Here is a 21172-nt window from a genome sequence, read left to right on the forward strand (position 1 = left end):
TTCCACAGTTGCACGCTGGGCCAAGGAATTTAAGCTGGGAAGAACATCGACGGAAGATGAACATCGAACCACGTCCCTCAATGAAGAAAACATGAAAAAAGTTGAAGAAGTTGTATTGACAGATCGAAGAGTGACTATCAGGCATGTAGCTGAGGTCACAGAGATCTCATATGGCAGTATTCAAAGAATCCTTGCAAAAGAATTGCATATGAGAAAGGTCTCCGCGCGTTGGGTGCCAAAAATGTTAACCAACGAGCAAAAGAAGAAACGAGTTGACATTTCAATAGCAAATCTCGAAAAGTTCCAAGCAGACAAGGAGAATTTTTTGTCACGTTTTTTGACCATGGACGAGACCTGGATTCACCACTTTGATCCCGAAACTAAACGACAATCGATGACATGGAAACGAGCCGACGAACCGACGCTGAAGAAATTCAAAGTCTCAAGCTCAGCAGGGAAGGTTATGGCGTCCGTTTTTTGGGACGCTGAAGGAATTATTATGGTGGACTATTTGGAGAAGGGAGCCACTATTACGGGCTCCTACTACGCAGAACAAATAAGAAGATTGCGGGAGGCTATCAAGGAGAAAATGCGAGGCAAACTGCGGGCTGGAGTGCTGTTTCACCAAGATAACGCGCCGGCTCACAAAACTGCAGTTGCCATGGCAACCATTCAAGAAGCGGGCTTTGAACTGGTGGAACACCCCCCCTATTCGCCAGATCTAGCCCCCAGTGACTTCTTTCTCTTTTCTCGCCTCAAGGAACACCTCCGGGGCAAGAAATTTGACAACAATAGCGACGTGATAACCGCTGTTGGGGAATTTTTTGAGGGTCAAGATCAAGAATTTTTTTCGAAGGGAATTCTAAGTTTAGAAAAGAGATGGACTAAATGTATAGACTTGTTAGGATACTATGTAGAAAAATACATATTTTTTTTAATATATTCATTGTGTTTATTATTGATTATCACTTTTGGCTCGCACCTCGTACATCTCTTGTTCTTCTACATTTTCTGATACCTGCTTATTCCTTTGGCAACTCTTTTTCAAAGTAAGACTGTATCCATCCTTGTAGGATCTTCAGTAGTATTTTTCTGGCATGAGGCATGAGCACAATGGTCCCATAGTTTCTACAGTCAGTAGCAATAGGGATAAACACTGATCTTGTCCAGTCCTTGGGCCATTTACCAGTTGTTCATATACAGTGTGTCCACCCATATCCTGTCCACTGCTATTAACTTGAGAACGGCGGCAGCTATAGGCATAGAAGTGGTGTCTAGGTGTAGTAAAGTAGCCATGTGCTACTCAATGAAACCACCTATTGCACCACCTGGTGGAAAACAACAGAGCTAGCATTTTTATCTTGAAAACGGAACAAGATAGAGAAAAAAAGTGAATTACAAAGTTGTAGGGCATCATCAATTCAATACGAATCGACACCTTGCATACAGAAATGCTATGATTAGAACGTGTAAAACTCACAAGGCTGCGGACGTGAAGCAATACCTCATGGAGCCCTTCCTACAAGTCATTGGGTATAGTGGCTGCATGGAATGGCCTCCACGCTCACCTGACCTGACCCCATTGGACTTCTTTCTGTGAGCTCACATCAAACAAAAGGTGTATGCGACCCCTCCACCAACATTGCAGGACCTACGACAACGTATCACAGATGCTTGTGCAAACGTGTCACCTACCATATTGCACAACGTGCAGCAAGATACAATACGCTGTCCACAGTCCAGATGTGCATTGCAGCTGACGGTGGCCACTTTGAGCATCAAAGTTAAATGAGCGCCATATGTGACCAGCATTCAATGTTTTGGGGGGGGGGGGCATGGGTTTCATATCATAGCATTTCTGTATGCAAGGTGTCGATGTCGATTCGTATTGAATTGATGATGCCCTACAACTTTGTAATTCACTTTTTTTCTCTATCTCGTTCTGTTTTCAAGATAAAAATGATAACTTGTTTTTTTCCACCAGGTGGCACAATAGGTGGTTTCATTGTGTAGCGCATGGCTACTTTGCTATACCTAGACACCACTTCTATGCCTATAGCTGCCGCCGTTCTCAAGTTAATGGCGGTGGACAGGATATGGGTGGACACACTGTATGTTGACACAGGCATGTGATGCCATCAACTGCTGCTTCAGGAGACTTCATTAGCTCTATTGGAATATTGTCACATCCACGTGCTTTATTTTTTTACAGAAACTTTATCACTGCAACTATCTTGTCTATCATTTCCAGTCTCAGTTTCTTCCTGAATCACTGAGTCATTCTTGCAGAGTTGCTCCGTGTATTCTTTCCATCTTTCCTTGATCTGGTAATTTTTTCTGTTGGCGTCTTTCAACATTCCCACTATCGGTTGAAACTTTCCTTGTATCTATCTCTTTGACCTAGTGGTATGCCGTTTTGGTCTTGGCCTTCAGATTTTCGTTTTCTATCTTTGTACATATGTTTGATAACAAAGTTCTTTGCTCTCTTTAGTCTTTCACTGATTTTCTCTGTGTCCTGCTTGTTACCTTTTGCTTTCGCTATTTGTCTTTCTTTGGTGATGTAGGGTGTCTTCTGCTAACCATGACTGTAGGGCTCTCTTCTGCCTCTTGTTTATTGTCTTTCCAGCGTCTTGAGTAATAATAGTAATTATACATGTCCATAATTCCTCAGGCTTTCTTTCATCTGTCCAATTATATAAATCCGTTGTTTAGACCGTTCCAAAAAACTTCAGGTATTTTGGTCAAATCGAAGTTGGAAATGGCCTGTTCATGATCAGTTCCACAGTCAGCTCCTGGCCTTGCTTTCACAATCTGATTCTTTTAGGCCCCATTCGGTAATGCCCATGTGTAAATCCCAGTTTGCGATTTTGGAAGAAGGTGTTCATGATTGACAGTTGATTTGTTGTACAAAAGTCAATGAATCTTCCTCCAGCCTTATTTCATTCTCCAAGTCCAAAGTTTCCAACATTGACTCCATATTTGCCATGGACCACTTTGGCATTCAAATTATTCATGATAAGTCTTGTGTTTTCATCTGATTGAACTTGATTGTAGAATAGTTCAACGTCTTCCTTCCACAACATTTGTTACTGGTGCGTAGACTTGTATAACTAACATGAATTTGCGCTCCTTGTACTCATATCGAGAATAAAAGCTACACTTTTTCCTCTACAGTTTTTATAGGCACAATAGTAGACCAATTGTTCATCTGACTGGAAATGTCTGGATTGAGTCCATTTTAGTTAGCTAATTCCGAGTAAGTTGAGTCTTGTTCTGTCCATTTCAGCTTTGACAATGTTGAGTTTGCCTTGATTCATGGTTCATACATTCCATGTTCCAAACTTCATGATATTTGTGCAGCTTTTGATATTCCCTTTTGACCAAGCGATATCAGCATCAAGATGAACTTGCAGCTTTGATCCTGGCCCATCATGATTGTTGATCATATTGAAGTCAACCATCGGCTCTGCCCCAGTAGCTTGTTGAGTGCCTTTCAACCTAGGGGGTGCAGCTTCCAGCACTATATTGAATTCTTTAGTTGCACTCTCGACGTTTTCTTGGCATAATATAGAAGTAGAACCAATTCTTTCATCTGCAGTGTAATGTGGCTCTCCTGAAGCATTAGTATCAGGGCCTACGGGATGTCTTGAATGCTCTGTATTTAATTAAAGTATTGGCATGAGACGAGGTAAAAGGTGTCTACACATTTTGTCAGCCATTATTCTTTTCACCACACCTATTATATTATGCGGCGTGATTTGATGAAGTGGATTACTGTACCCTGTTTGTATCTTTGTATTCTTTTAACTTTGTTTTATATGAAAACCAATAATCAATGAAAGCAGATTTAAGAATGTCTCCTAGTGGCTTAGGTTTCTGAATATATGGATAAACTGAAGTATATTAAAAAGTTCTTAAAAATTTCGTTAGCTAAAGCTTAATTGTTTTATAATGAAAAATTATATGTGTAGCATAATTTGTGTTTCAAGAGCTCTTCTTGCTGTCACTTAGTGAACATGTTTTTTAGACCTGAAACCCAATTTAAAATTGGTAACACCTTGCAGTTTACATGCAATTGCAAAGACTGAATTGGTGCCAGGAAGAAGTATAAGGGATTGTTACACGAGATGTATTTACAAATGATTTTGCTTCACTATTTTCCTATTGTAAAGGTCAAAATGGGACACTCAAGATACAGGGAATTTGAATTTGTGACTCTTTTTATGGCACCTGGACCAATACCTCAAACCTTTACTTGTGAGGGGAGTCCTGTACATATTCCCACCCCTAAGAAGCAAAGAGCGTCATGGATGCCCTCACTTCTAGGTGCAATAGCAGCTGCCTATGCTACCATCATTGTAGTATTGTACGTATGTACCGTATTTTTCGGACTATAAGACGCACCGGACTATAAGACACACCCTGGTTTTAGAGGAGGAAAATAGGAAAATAAAACTTTAAGCAAAAAAATGTGGTCATGACACACTGTTATAGGGCGAGGATCTGCTGCTGACACTGTTATGGGGGTAATGTCCCCAAATTCTCTACTAAGGTACCCCATCCTGGTAATGATCCTCCTGCCTTGTATATCATCCTGCTATAAACCCCCATCCTGCTCATATACCCCTATCCTGCTCATATTCCAGCATCCTGCTCATATTCCCCCATCCATCCTGTTCATATACCCCATCCTATTGCTATACCCCCATCCATCCTGCTCACATTCCCCCATCCTGTTCATATACCCCCATCCTGCTCATATTCCCCCATCCATCCTGCTCATATTCCCCCATCCATCCTTTTCATATACCCCCATCCTGTTCATATACCCCCATCCTGTTCATATACCCCCATTCTGCTCATATTCCCCCATCCATCCTGTTCATATACCCCCATCCTGTTCATATACCCCCCATCCATCCGGCTTATATACTCCCATCCTGCTATATGACCCCATCGTGCTCATATACCATCCTGGTATATGGCCTGTATCCTATAGCACAGAGAAAAAAAATAAACGTTTATACTCACCTGTTCCTCACTCCCTGCAGCCCCGATCATCTTCCTCTCTGCGCCGCTGACCTGTGTGTGTGGAGCCGTTCCCCTGCAGCATCGCGATGTCTTCCTGTCTGTGCCGATGAGCTGATCAGCACAGATCAGCTGACCGGCACAGACAGGAAGACATCGCGATGCTGCAGGGGACGGCTCCACACACGGGGACGGGTGAGTACACTGATTCACTGCACCCCGCGCTGATGATTACGCGCGGGGGGCAGTGAATACAGCCGCACATGATCACTCCAGGCTGTAATTGCCAGGGGTGATCATGCGGACCGGCTCTTTACTATGAGCGCGTCCCCGCTCGTCCTCCCGCCACTGTCAGTGTCGGCTTCTGCGCTGAGAAATGGGCGGGAGGATGGGCGTGCATATGTAATGAGCGGGCCCACGTGGTCACAGCAGGCTGCTACAGCCTGCTCGTGCCCCCGATGACCCGCTCCACCGCAGCACCCTCATTCCCGGCCGCAGCCCTATAGTCAGACCATAAGACTCGCCCCCAACTTTCCCTCAACATTTGGGGGAAAAAAAGTGCGTCTTATGGTCCGAAAAATACGGTAGCTCACAGACAATAGCCTAAACCTTAATACAATTAGGTCCAGAAATATTTGGACAGTGACACAATTTTCGCGAGTTGGGCTCTGCATGCCACCACATTGGATTTGAAATGAAACCTCTACAACAGAATTCAAGTGCAGATTGTAACGTTTAATTTGAAAGTTTGAACAAAAATATCTGATAGAAATTTTAGGAATTGTTCACATTTCTTTACAAACACTCCACATTTTAGGAGGTCAAAAGTAATTGGACAAATAAACCAAACCCAAACAAAATATTTTTATTTTCAATATTTTGTTGCAAATCCTTTGGAGGCAATCACTGCCTTAAGTCTGGAACCCATGGACATCACCAAACTCTGGGTTTCCTCCTTCTTAATGCTTTGCCAGGCCTTTACAGCCGCAGCCTTCAGGTCTTGCTTGTTTGTGGGTCTTTCCGTCTTAAGTCTGGATTTGAGCAAGTGAAATGCATGCTCAATTAGGTTAAGATCTGGTGATTGACTTGGCCATTGCAGAATGTTCCACTTTTTAGCACTCATGAACTCCTGGGTAGCTTTGGCTGTATGCTTGGGGTCATTGTCCATCTGTACTATGAAGCGCGGTCCGATCAACTTTGCGGCATTTGGCTGAATCTGGGCTGAAAGTATATCCCGGAGAACTTCAGAATTCATCCGGCTACTCTTGTCTGCTGTTATGTCATCAATAAATACAAGTGACCCAGTGCCATTGAAAGCCATGCATGCCCATGCCATCACGTTGCCTCCACCATGTTTTACAGAGGATGTGGTGTGCCTTGGATCATGTGCTGTTCCCTTTTTTCTCCAAACTTTTATCTTCCCATCATTCTGGTACAGGTTGATCTTTGTCTCATCTGTCCACAGAATACTTTTCCAGAACTGAGCTGGCTTCATGAGGTGTTTTTCAGCAAATTTAACTCTGGCCTGTCTATTTTTGGAATTGATTAATGGTTTGCATCTAGATGTGAACCCTTTGTATTTACTTTCATGGAGTCTTCTCTTTACTGTTGACTTAGAGACAGATACACCTACTTCACTGAGAGTGTTCTGGACTTCAGTTGATGTTGTGAACGGGTTCTTCTTCACCAAAGAAAGTATGCGGCGATCATCCACCACTGTTGTCATCCGTGGACGCCCAGGCCTTTTTGAGTTCCCAAGCTCACCAGTCAATTCCTTTTTTCTCAGAATGTACCCGACTGTTGATTTTGCTACTCCAAGCATGTCTGCTATCTCTCTGATGGATTTTTTTTTTTTTTCAGCCTCAGGATGTTCTGCTTCACCTCAATTGAGAGTTCCTTAGACCGCATGTTGTCTGGTCACAGCAACAGCTTCCAAATGCAAAACCACACACCTGTAATCAACCCCAGACCTTTTAACTACTTAATTGATTACAGGTTAACGAGGGAGACGCCTTCAGAGTTAATTGCAGCCCTTAAAGTCCCTTGTCCAATTACTTTTGGTCCCTTGAAAAAGAGAAGGCTATGCATTACAGAGCTATGATTCCTAAACCCTTTCTCCGATTTGGATGTGAAAACTCTCATATTGCAGCTGGGAGTGTGCACTTTCAGCCCATATTATATATATAATTGTATTTCTGAACATTTTTTTGTAAACAGCTAAAATAACAAAACTTGTGTCACTGTCCAAATATTTCTGGCCCTGACTATATTACAGCCATTTCTCAGCTGACAGACATACTAGGATCTTTAGGGTTTTTCAGCCAGTGCCATTAGGCAACCAATGTATGGATTTTTAGCTTCTCGATACAAAATAAAAAAAAATAAAAATCTTTGAATAGCTAAAAAGTTGCTTCTGAAAACCTTCGTGAATAAATCATATTTTTATTTTCATATAAATGCTGTAATATATTTAATTTGCTGGTGTACTGTTTTGTTGGCTGTTTCAAAATGGAAATAAGAATTCACATCCACTGACTGCAAACAGCGATCATTGAAAATGTTAAAGAATTGAAAGCCACAAATAGAAATTGTACAACTTTTCAGTACACTGACTTATCCATAGCTATATGAATACTAAATATTCAAGTTCGGATTATCCATACAGAATACCTAGTACTATTCCATGACTAAGGACAGCAGTGTCCGAAACGCGTAGTTTCTACTTGTTTCATTTGCCATGTCATTTTTCATATATTGATTTTTTTTTAAGTTTTAATGGAACTATTTTGATTTTAGTTGGATATTTTCCTTAGGACCTTGATGCTGGACCCACCCTTGTTTTCTTATCTGGATTACCTCCATTGAGCCCGTGCACTGCCCCAGGATATTGCTTCCAGGAAAGTTGTGGTGAGCTGGATTACTATTGTTTTTCTACTAGTACTATTCCAGTATTCGGCACAAATAATGAACCTAATGAAAATCAATAGGGAAGCACTTTTCTTGAAGATTTCCCAGAAAAATGCACGGGTTTCCCATTAACTTGCATTAGGTTCATTATTCATGACAAATACTGGACTAGCACTAGGTATTCAATATGAATAATCCAAACCTGAATATTTAGTATTTGCTCATCCCTACTTATCCAGTAAATTCTTAAATCAGTGGTCCCCAACCTTTCTGACCTTGAGAGTCATATTTTAATCTGAAAGATGGTTGGGAGCCTCATCCAGCTCTAAAAGAGGATCTTGAGCCACATCCACGTCCCGTCACCTCATAGTAGTGATACCAAGAGCCATCATTTCTGGAATAATGAGAGCCAAAGCGTTTCTACAGAAATCTCACTGAAGAAGTATACTAAGTTCCCAGAGGTTCATAGCTTACCCCATTCAGACCTGCTCTTCTATATGGGACTACTCACAAAAGTCCCCATCTAGAGACCTGGTCTTCATAGATGTTTGCTAGACCTAGTGCTAATCCACCAATCTGGAAGCCAACCGCAGCCACATATCATAAGCCCGCGAGCCACAGGTTGACAATCCATGTCTTAAATAATCTTCATAAAGGTTAAATGTACTAAATTTATTTTAATATTGGAAAATGCCACAGTTCAGTCAACCTGTAGCCTGGGACTCAACATTAATAAGGGTTTACAGGCATCTATCAGCCTGTGTTATTTATCTGACGGTCTCTGCCTCGAACTATATCACTTCCCTAAGTTGCTTTATACACAGGAGACTGTGCAAAATGAAATGTTTAAAAAATGCTTGGAGTCTGTGAAATAAAACATCAAAATAATCTGACGTATATACCGGTACAGTTTGCATTTATTTTTACATTGTCTTTTCATTCTCTGCCAAAAATAAGAGACATATGGCATGTCGACACATTTGGCAGTTTAATTACCTATCCGCTCTCTTCACAGATGTAAAACCCTTTCTAAATATACTTAGCGCACAAACACATCACACAACTCAGACTTATGTCTCTAAATGTAAATCAAATTGAAAAGTTCCCAACAAATACTGATGCCAAGATAAAAGAAAATTGTGATTTTACACATAGAGAACTAGCAGAATAGGACGAGATTACGATATGATAAAATGATTTCCGCATTAAGGCAGGTATTGTTAGATCCGGTCCTTTGAAGCAAGTGAACATGGCTTGTAAGAACTTGTAAGAACCTCCATGCGTTAAAGGAACCTGTCAGGTGCAATATGCACCCAGAACCATGAGCAGTTCTGGATGCATATTGCTAATCCCTGCCTAACCGTCCCTGTATACACTAGCATAGATAAAGAGATCTATAGAAAAAGTTTTTCTAAAGATCTTTTATTGTATGCTAATGAGCGAGGGGACTAGTCCCCTGGGCGTTAGTTCCCCGGCCAGTCGCCCCTCATTAGCATGTTAGTACGCCCCTGTGGGTGTGCTATCATGCTAATGAATACGCAGCTCACAGGATGATCTTACTCACCTCTCCACCGCCATTGCATCTGACGAGGGATTTTGACTCAGTGTACATGTCCCCGAAGTTTGGGTCATGCACACTATGAAGCCAGGTGTAGACGTCCTAGCTTCAAACTGAAGTAGTGCGCATGACCCACGCCAAAATCCAGCGATGGCGGTGGAGAGGTGAGTGATATCATCCTGTGACGCTGCGTATTCATTAGCATGATAGCATGCCCCGAGGGGCGTACTAACATGCTAATGAGGGGCAACTGGCCGGGGAACTAGACTAGAAAAGTCCCCTCGCTCATTAGCATAGAGTATATCTTTAGAAATACTTTTTCTAAAGATCTCTTTATCTATGTTAGTGCATACAGGGACGGTTAGGCAGGGATTACTAAAATAAATATAAGAGATTACTGCTTGTGGTTCTGGGTGCATATTGGACCTAACAGGTTCCCTTTAAAAAGTGAAATGTCATGAACTAGTGGACTTGACATACAGTATATACAAATGTCTCTAAAGCTAGAAATACTTAGGGAAACTCATCCTATAGTCTTCGAAGGGAAATTTTTCCTAAGATTCATTAGCTGGCCATAAGTGTGACAATTTTAGTGCATGTGAAACTGATTTCGAGATACATAATTACTTGTTGGGAAAAACAATCCTATGAAATATCAATGAGGTCGGTCATTTCCTTGCTTAAAAGTAATCACTAAGATTTTACCACCTAATCTCAAAGCAGCAGGATAGAGACCCTGATTCCAGTGATGTGTCACTAGAGATGAGCAAACCTGATGTTCGAGATTCGAGGTTCGGGGATCAAAAAAAGACTACGAAAACAAAAGTTTGGATTTGGAGTTCGAGTGAGCTGTGAGTGCAAACACTCAAGCGAGCAGCACTGTGCTTGTGTATGATTGCTGCTCAGCCTTGTGTAAGCCACGTGTAGTGTTTGATCGGCTCACATTAGGGAGGAAATCAGCGTGATCACATGGAGGGGGCCCACACACAAAAAAAAAAAATTGAAATACCCAACCCATCCACCCCATGAAGTGTTGTGCTTATGACTGGCTGCATGTAGGTGGAGACACGAGCTGCCCAATTACTGACTTCCATTGAGGTTTGGATCAAGTCAGTGGATACAAACTGAACCTTATCTAAGGTTTGACTGTACCTGCCAAGCCGAACTTCCAAAGATTCGCTCATCTCTATGTGTCACTGGGCTGCTTGCTTTAAGTCTGATAAAATCATTGTTTTATCAATGGGAGATTATCACCAGAGGACTAGTAAACCTGCTGTCTTGTAGTTCTCCATATTCATGACTACTGTATCCATTCTTCCTTGCAGATTTGGTACAGAAAACAATGTGCATAAAGTATGGTAATTGTAGGGGCGTTTTCTCCTTTTCTCCTTTTTTTAGCCATTGACTTCATAAAAAAAAAAAAAGCATGGAAAAAAAAGCACCAAAAACACATGCGTTTTCCTGTGAATTTTTTGGTGCATTTTTCTGCCAGAGGGTGCAGATTTGATGCAGAACATCTCTGCACCAAATCTGCAGCGTGTGCACAAACACTTATGCTAATCTTACTACAGTGGAACCTCGCTTAGCGAGTAGCCCAGTTAACGAGAATTTCACTTCACAAGCAATGCTTTCTGTAAATTTGTAACTCGGTTTACGAGAAAGCTTTGCTGTACGAGCAAAATCCTCACCGCACACACTTCCGGTTCCGTACATACTGTATCTTATCTTTTTAGACTCGCTTGTAACAGGGTTGGTGCCTAAGGATTGGAGGATTGCTGATGTGGTACCGATATTTAAGAAAGGTAAGAGGGTAGATCCAGGCAACTACCGTCCAGTAAGCCTGACATCAGTAGTATGCAAAGTTTTTGAGGGCATTTTAAGGGATGACATGCAAAAATATGTTGCAGAAAATAATATAATAACTGACAGACAGCATGGATTCATGAAAGATAAGTCGTGTCTAACCAACCTGTTGGGGTTCTATGAGGGGGTAAGTTCAAACCTGGATATTGGTAATGCAGCTGATGTGATTTATTTGGACTTTGCAAAGACATTTGATACTGTACCACATAATAACCTTATACTAAAGCTCCAGAAGCAAGGACTAGGGGACACAATATGCAACTGGGTAAGGAATTGGCTAAAAGATAGGAAACAAAGAGTAGTCATAAATGGTACATTCTCTAAATGGGCCATAGTCAGCAGTGGGGTGCCGCAAGGATCTGTGCTAGGACCAATTCTTTTTAATCTCTTTATTAATGACCTTGTGGATGGGATTGATAGTAAAGTGTCAGTCTTTCCTGATGACAACAAACTATGTAGGATATTAAAAACTGACCTTGATAGTATAATATTACAAAAAGATCTGGATAAGATGTCAGAATGGGCAGATACTTGGCAAATGAGATTTAATGTTGATAAATGTAAAGTAATGCACCTAGGACGGAGTAATCCTATAGCTGCGTATACATTAAGTGGAAGTAAACCCGGGACTACAGAACAGGAGAAGGTCTTTGGTATTCTCATTACAAATAAGCTGAGCAGCAGCACTCAATGTCAGGCAGCAGCTGCAAAAGCAAACAAGATTCTAGGGTGATTAAAAAGAGAGATTAGATCCCGTGATCCCAACGTATTGTTACCCCTCTATAAATCACTTGTAAGGCCACATCTGGAATATGGGATTCAGTTTTGGGCTCCACATTTTAAAAAGGACATTCAGAAGTTAGAGTCAGTTCAAAGGCGGCAACTAGACTACTACAAGGAATGGAGGCCTCCCATATGATGAGAGGTTGGAAAAGTTAGATATGTTTAGCTTAGAAAAAAGACGTCTCAGAGGAGATCTCATTTATATGTATAAATACATGTGTGGTCAATATAAAGGACTGGCACATGACTTATTTCTTCTAAAGACAGTACTAACGACCAGGGGGCACTCACTGCGAGTGGAAGAAAAGCGATTCCGACAGCTAAATAGGAAAGGGTTCTTTACAGTTAGAGCGGTCAGACTGTGGAATACCCTACCACAAGAGGTAGTAATGGCAGATACTATAACAGCTTTCAAAAAAGGGCTGGATGATTTCCTCAGTACACACAACATTGTTGGTTATAAATGACTTTGTGACCAAATGTAGAACTGGTGGAGGAAGGTTGAACTAGATGGACCTAGGTCTTTTTTCAACCTTAGTAACTATGTAATTATGTAACTATGTAACTATGTAACATCCACCGCGCTCTAACCCGCTCTTGCAGTCCACACAAACACACACAAGCAGTCACAAACACACACACACAAACACACACGCACGCACACACATACAGTATTATGCTCACCTTACCTTCCGTTCCATCGCCGGCCTCATGGTTTTTGTAGTTCGCCAGTACATCACGACGAGGGTGGAATCCTCGCGACGAACTACAAGAGCCAGGAGGTCGACGATGAAACAGAAGGTAAGGTGAACATAATATGTGTACCCTCAATTCCATCACCGGCCTCCTGGGTCCTGTAGTTCGCCGGTATATGCTGTGTATCGGCAAGCATCGCGACAAAGCATGAACTTCCGCTGTCAGCCGCTACTCAAAGGTAGCGCGCTGACCAATCAGAGGCAAGCGGCTCCTGCCTTTGACGTCAGCGCTTTTGGTGCGGAAGTTCCTCCCTCATCGTGATGGTAACCCGATACACAGCCCGAACTAGCAAACAGCAAGTCCCAGGAGACCGGCGATGGAACGGAAGGTAAGGTGAGCATAATATGTGCGCGTGCGTGCGTGCTTGTGTGTGCTTGTGTGTGCTTGTGTGTGTTTGTGCATGTGTAGAATGGCACAATAGGGGCCCAGGATGGGACATTTAACAAGTTGTGGAAGGAATTGTCTGCATTGTATTGTTTCCTATGGGAAATCATACTTTGCTGAACGAGTAACTTGGTTAACAAGCACAGTCCCAGAACGGATTGTTCTCGTTAACCAAGGTTCCACTGTATATGAAAGGCAATGCACATAGTACTTGAATGGATACACAGCACAGAAACAATCATTCTTAAAAACTAGTTCAGGTTTGTGACATTAGTAGGTAAAAGTAACTGTACTACTTACGAGTCCACGTGATTTTCAAAGGACAGGAGGATTGGATACGGTGACGTCTTAAATGCACATTCAGCAATAGCTTCTATTACTTCCTAAAATGAAAAGACATGTTTAAAACATTCTGCCCTGAAGCATGAAATGTTAATTTAGTCCATTCTGTCTGTGCTACAAATGGCAGAAGTAGAAATTAAATGAAATCCAGGTACATGCACTGTAGATAAACAGAAGAAACGGCACGGTCAGTGACTTTTAAAGGACTAAGCCAAAGGCGTCCGATCCCTCTGGTTGATTCAGAGAAAAGCTCTTTTTTTGTCATTCAGAGGGAAACTAGTGTGGGGGTGTCAGTGACTATATAGAATTAATAAATCCAGAAGACTATATATATATATATATATATATATATATATATATATATATATATATATATACAGTACAGACCAAACGTTTGGACACACCTTCTCATTCAAACAGTTTTCTTTATTTTTAGAACTCTGAATGTTGTAGATTCACATTGAAGGCATCAAAGCTATGAATTAAAACATGTGGAATGAAATACTTAAAAAAGTGTGAAACAACTGAAAATATGTTTTATATTCTAGGTTCTTCAAAGTAGCCACCTTTTGCTTTCATTACTGCTTTGCACACTCTTGGCATTCTCTTGATGAGCTTCAAGAGGTAGTCACCGGAAATGGTTTTCCAACAGTCTTGAAGGAGTTCCCAGAGATGCTTACTTAGCACTTGTTGGCCCTTTTGCCTTCACTCTGCGGTCCAGCTCACCCCAAACCATCTCGATTGGGTTCAGGTCTGGTGACTGTGGAGACCAGGTCATCTGACGTAGCACCCCATCACTCTCCTTCTTAGTCAAATAGCCCTTACACAGCCTGGAGGTGTGTTTGGGGTCATTGTCCTGTTGAAAAATAAATGATGGTCCAACTAAACGCAAACCGGATGGAATAGCACGCCGCTGCAAGATGCTGTGGTAGCCATGCTGGTTCAGTATGCCTTCAATTTTGAATAAATCCCCAATAGTCACAAGCAAAGCACCCCCATACCATCACACCTCCTCCTCCATGCTTCACGGTGGGAACCAGCCATGTAGAGTCCATCCGTTCACCTTTTCTACAAAGACACGGTGGTTGGATACAAAGATCTCAAATTTGGACTCATCAGACAAAAGCACAGATTTCCACTGGTCTAATGTCCATTCCTTGTGTTCTTTAGCCCAAACAAGTCTCTTCTGCTTGTTGCCTGTCCTTAGCAGTGGCTTCCTAGCAGCTATTTTACCATGAAGGCCTGATGCACAAAGTCTCCTCTTAACACTCATTCTAGAGATGAGAAGGTGTGTCCAAAGTTTTGGTCTGTACTGTTTATATATATATATATATATATATATATATACAGTGCTGGCCAAAAGTATTGGCACCCCTGCAATTCTGTCAGATAATACTCAGTTTCTTCTTGAAAATGATTGCAATCACAAACTCTTTGGTATTATTATCTTCATTTATTTTGCTTGCAATGAAAAAACACAAAAGAGAATGAGGCAAAAATCAAATCATTGATCATTTCACACAAAACTTCAAAAATGGGCCAGACAAAAGTATTGGCACCCTTAGCCTAATACTTGGTTGCACAACCTTTAGCCAAAATAACTGCGAACAAACGCTTCCGGTAACCATCAATGAGTTTCTTACAATGCTCTGCTGGAGTTTTAGACCATTCTTCTTTGGCAAACTGCTCCAGGTCCCTGAGATTTGAAGGGTGCCTTCTCCAAACTGCCATTTTGAGATCTCTCCACAAGTGTTCTATGGGATTCAGGTCTGGACTCATTGCTGGCCACTTTAGTAGTCTCCAGTGCTTTCTCTCAAACTATTTTCTAGTGCTTTTTGAAGTATGTGTTGGGTCACTGTCCTGCTGGAAGACCCATGACCTCTGAGGGAGACGCAGCTTTCTCACACTGGGCCCTACATTATGCAGCAAAATTTGTTGGTAGTCTTCAGACTTCATAATGCCATGCACACGGTCAAGCAGTCCAGTGCCAGCGGCAGCAAAGCAACTCCAAACATCAGGGAACCTCCGCCATGTTTGACTGTAGGGACCGTGTTCTTTTCATTGAATGCCTCTTTTTTTTTCCTGTAAACTCTATGTTGATGGCATTTCCCAATAAGCTCCACTTTTGTCTCATCTGACCAGAGAACATTCTTCCAAAACATTTTAGGCTTTCTCAGGTAAGTTTTAGCAAACTCCAGCCTAGCTTTTTTATGTCTCGGGGTAAGAAGTGGGGTCTTCCTGGGTATCCTACCATACAGTCCCTTTTCATTCAGACGCCGACGGATAGTACGGGTTGAGACTGTTGTACCCTCGGACTGCAGGGCAGCTTAAACTTGTTTGGATGTTAGTCGAGGTTCTTTATCCACCATCCGCACAATTTTGCATTGAAATCTCTCGTCAATTTTTCTTTTCCTTCCACATCTATGGAGGTTAGCCACTGTGCCATGGGCTTTAAACTTCTTGATGACACTGCACACCGTAGACACAGGAACTTTCAGGTCTTTGGAAATGGACTTGTAGCCTTTAGATTGCTCATGCTTCCTCACAATTTGGATTCTCAAGCCCTCAGACAGTTCTTTGGTCTTCTTTCTTTTCTCCATGCTCAATGTGGTACACACAAGGACACAGGAAAGAGGTTGAGTCAACTTTAATCCATGTCAACTGGCTGCAAGTGTGATTTAGTTATTGCCAACACCCGTTAGGTGCCACAGGTAAGTTACAGGTGCTGTTAATTACACAAATTAGAGAAGCATCACATGATTTTTCAAACAGTGCCAATACTTTTGTCCACACCCTTTTTTATGTTTGGTGTGGAATTATATCCAATGTGGCTTTATGACAATTTTTATTTATTTTTTTTCATTGAAGACAAATTAAATGAAGATAATAATACCAAAGAATTTGTGATTGCAATCATTTTCAAGAAGAAACTGAGTATTATCCGACAGAATTGCAGGGGTGCCAATACTTTTGGCCAGCACTGTATATATATATATATATATATATATATATATATATATATATATATATATATATCAGCTCTGGCAAAAAATTGAGAGACCACTGCAAAATTCAGTTTTTCTGATTTTTCTATTTATAGGTATATTGTTGAGTAAAATATATACTATTCTTTTATTCTATAAACTACTGACAACGTCTCCGAATTTCCAAGCAATACATTTTGTATTTATTTTCTGAAATTGAGAAATGGTCAAAATAACAAAATGCATTGCTTACGGAACTCAAATAATGCAAAGAAAACAAGTTCTTAATCATTTAGAAACAACAATACTAGTTTTAATCAATATTTTGTGGAATAACCATGATTTTTAATCACAGCTTTCATGCGTCTTGGCATGCTTTCCACCAGTCTTTCACACTGCTTTTGGGTGACCTTATGCCACTCCTGGTGCAAAAATGTTTTCAATGGGGTTCAGGTCTGGAGATTTGGGCTGGCCATGACAGGGTTTTGATGTGGTGGTCCTACATCCACACATTGATTGACCTAGCTGTGTGGCATGGCGCATTGTCCTGCTGGAAAAAACAGTCCTCAGAGTTGGGGAACATTGCCTGAGCAGAAGGAAGCAACGTTTTTTCCATGATAGCCTTGTATGCGACTTGATTCATACATTGGGTGGCACGGTGGCTCAGTTGTTAGCACTGCAGTCTTGCAGCACTGGGGTCCTGGGTTCAAAGGACACCATGTGGAAGGAGTTTGTATGTTCTATTCAAGTTTGCGTGGGTGTCCTCCGGTTACTCTGGTTTCCTCCCACACTTCAAAGACATACACATAGAGACTTTAGATTCTGAGCCCCAAAAGGGACAGTGTTCCTGAGGTATGTAAAGCGCTGCAGAATATGTTAGCGCTATATAAAAATAAAGATTTGATTTTTCATTTTTTTATTTATTCTTCGCACAGATTAATCTGCCCAATTCCTGCCTTGCTGAAGCATACCCAGATCATCACCGATCCTCCACCAAATTTCACAGTAGGTGCAAGACACTGTGGCTTGTACGCCTCTCCAGGTCTCCGTCTAACCGTTAGACGACCAGGTGTACAAAGCTGAAAATTAGACTCATCAGAGAAGATTACCTTACTCCAGTCCTCTATGGTCCAAACCTTATGGTCTTTGGCAAACTTCAGCCTGGCACTCCTTTGCTTCTCATTGATGAAAGGCTTTTTTCTAGCTTTACATGACTTGAGCCCTGTCTCTAGGAGCCTGTTACGAACTGTTCTTGCTGTGCACTTCACCCCAGTTGCCATTTGCCATTCCTTTTGGAGGTCACTTGATTTCATCCTGGGGTTGCTAAGTAACATCTTTCGCCTTCTGCCGGTCTGTACTCTGGTTGGAATTCAACTGACACTGGAATGGAATGGCTGTCAGGCACGTAGAGAAGCTGATTTTTATAAAAATGTGCAGTGGTCTCTTAATTTTTGCCAGAGATGATGTGTGTATATATATATATATATATATATATATATATATATATATATATATATATATGACATACACTTATTTTTCATATACACACACGCTTTTTATACACTCCCCAACATCGAAATTGCAGCACCATAATTGTTGAAAACACCAGGATAGATATATTAGTGATATGAAAACAAAAATAAAATGGAAATAACCTTTTCAAAACATCTTGATATACTCAGTATCGAGCTCCGTGTCTAGAATCGCCGCACTTACATTCCTTGGAAAAAAGGCGATAGGGTGTATTTATGGTGGCTCAACCCATTAGGGTCTTGTTCACATTGTCGTTTGAGGCAGAGTCGATCGAGAGGTGTTGCTGGCTTAGGTCTGGTAGTCTCATGTACAAGATTTAGGTGAGGGAGCTCCTCTAAACCAACTCTGCCCAAAGTGACAATGTGAACAAGACCCAAGTGGGTCGAAACGTTATAAATACATCCTGCCGTCTGTTCTCCTGCACCCACAAGTATGTCTTTTTCATGTCTTCCATTATATAATATTGCAAGTTTGATATAAGAGCGTGCGGTTGTTTTCTTCATATTCGATACTGGGTTTCCCCTACTCCATCTACTAGCGCCTTGACTTCCTAACAGTGTGCTCGCCAGTGTTGTACATCTAAGGTTAGGTTCACATTTCCGTTGTTTTCCATCAGTCACATGCGTTGCTTGATGCTTGTGACTGATGCGTTGTAAAACGGATGACAAGAATAAGAATTCATTGTCAGACTCCGTTGTAAAATGTGAGAGAGACAACGATCAGCTGATCGTTCACAATAGCCGGCCGCTGGCTTTTGAGAGTGAACAGATGCTCGCTCTCATTAGCTGGCCGCCGGGAGATCAGCTGATCGCTCTCATTAGCCGGCCGCCAGGTGATCAGCTGATCGCTCACAGCAGCAGGCTGCCGGGTGATCAGCTGATCGCTCACAGCAGCCGGCCGCCGGGTGATCAGCTGATCGCTCACAGAAGGCGGCTGCCGGGCGATCAGCTGATCGTTCAGCCACCGAGAGAGAGCATGCGCAGCGAAATCTTAAGGATTCCGCTGCTCAACAAACATTACACTCTGCGTTCCTGCTGCCCGACGGTCAGTGGTTGCACGACTGATCAGTCGGGCAGAGGATGCAATGCAAAAACATCAGTCACAATCCGCCGCTCATATAAGTCTATGGGAAACAACGGAATCTGCCAAATGGATTGCGTTGTTTATCAGAGCGGCGGATTGTGACTGATGCAAAACAACGGAAATGTGATCCTAGCCTAAGGCCTTATTCACATGTCTGTTTCTGTTGTATGTGTAGGAACATTTTTTCCAGACAGTACAATGACACATAATATTTTATGTCTCTATTCACGTCAGTTTTATTACACATAAACTCATTTTTATTATTTCTTTTCCAAGCTACACACTCTACAGCACCTGTTATTTTGGTGATGCTCAGACTGAATTTGGCCACGTTCAGAGTTACCCTGATCCTTACATTTGCCAATTTTCCTGTTTCCAACACATCAACTTCAACAAATGATTATTAACTTGTTACCTAGTATCTTCCACCTCTTCACAGATCCCATGATAATGAAATATTACAAATTTGTTTTCACAGAGGTGGTCAGCAATTTGCACTGACTTCGGGGAAATTACTAATGGATTGCTTTTGGCAAGGTGACCCTCTAAAGATGAAGATGAAGACCACCATCAAAACTAGGGTGTCAAAGGTGCTGCAGCCTATAATAACACGTATGTTGAACATTTCTGGAATGTTCTAATATGATGTAACGCTATGTATGGGAAAATACTAAGCGAATGGCAAAAGGGAAGGGAAACCCTGAGCCTAGGCAAAGGGAAGATGGTGACCCCTGACCAAATCTACTGCTGGTCCCTGGGGTCCCTCACCATTTTAGATAGGTTCCACACCTAGGCGCCAAACAGGATACCTGTCCCTGGCTAGTATCCCTAGTGCTGGACCCTAAATAGGAAACATATGGGATGAGCTCTTCGTGAACCCCACTAAACATTATAGACGACACAAGGAGAACACACAAGGAAAAATGCATGAACTACTTATCCACAGATGACACAGGTAGAAGTTCAACTACGTTTTCAGCAACAATAATACAAGCTACCTGCTTGCAACCAAGGCTTGAATGAACTGAAAAATATCACCAGCACCAGTACAAGGAAGAAAAGGGTATTTAAGCAAGAAGAGAATGCTGAGGATCAGCAGCTGGGTGGAAGGCGAGCTCCTGCTGGGTCCAAAAGGGAGAGAGATTAATCCAGCAGGAAAGCCAAATGCTGTGACCTTCTACGGCCAGAAACCACATGACTGTCTGTCAGCTGTGACACACCCGTGAAACATGAGACATTGTTTCTGATACTACTGCTAACCAAACTTGTGAAATAGTTATAGCTACATGTAATAAAATCTATCTAAATAATAGTCACAGAAGTATATCATAAGTAAGTGCACCTAGCGATCTATTGCCAGGGACAGCATGACTCCTTTAACAAGTAACTGAAATGGAGCAAAACGCGACAAATTTGTTGACTTTTTTTTTGCTGTTTCTGAAAACTCAAATTATGTTTTAACTTAAAATGAAGAAGTAAATAATGATTTTTGGAAAACAAAATATATTGTTTTAAATTAGCTATTGATATTTTCTACATGGTTTGGGGCAATATTCACTCTTCTACTTTTTTATTGAAATGAAAATGTTCTGCTTCACGTGTTTTCCGCTAAATGCCATGTTGTTTACAGCTCCTAATAATGAACAAATAGAAAAGTGCTCTATTTATTTTTAAACTTTTTTTTATACTTAAAAGGAATCTGTCAGGTGATATTCTAGTACAAAACTAATGGTATCCAGGAGTAGGGCTTGGGCAGCTCTTCTAGGATCAGAAACTTTTATTGCTCTACCTTCTTCTGTTATCTTGCTGTAAGTCGAGGAGAATTCAGTGTCGAGTATCAGGTAGTTTGCAATGGGGCTGATAGGAGTCCATACACAAGCACACCAGTACAAATAATGATTTTATGTTTTCTCTTTTTTTTTTTTTAATGACAATCCCATAGATGGCTCAC

General features: G+C 41.5%; 1 protein-coding gene across 1 annotated transcript in view; it reads right to left on the bottom strand.

Moving 5' to 3' along the window:
- Positions 1-21172, bottom strand: part of PLCB1 (phospholipase C beta 1) — a 990679-nt gene that overhangs the window by 274354 nt on the left and 695153 nt on the right. Inside the window, exon 12 of the mRNA XM_075339307.1 lies at positions 13580-13662. Within this exon, the coding sequence (XP_075195422.1) occupies positions 13580-13662 (83 nt within the window). The remainder of the gene's footprint in view (positions 1-13579; positions 13663-21172) is intronic.

The sequence above is a fragment of the Anomaloglossus baeobatrachus genome, chromosome 3 (assembly GCF_048569485.1).
Source record: "Anomaloglossus baeobatrachus isolate aAnoBae1 chromosome 3, aAnoBae1.hap1, whole genome shotgun sequence".
In the NCBI taxonomy this organism is placed as follows: domain Eukaryota; kingdom Metazoa; phylum Chordata; class Amphibia; order Anura; family Aromobatidae; genus Anomaloglossus; species Anomaloglossus baeobatrachus.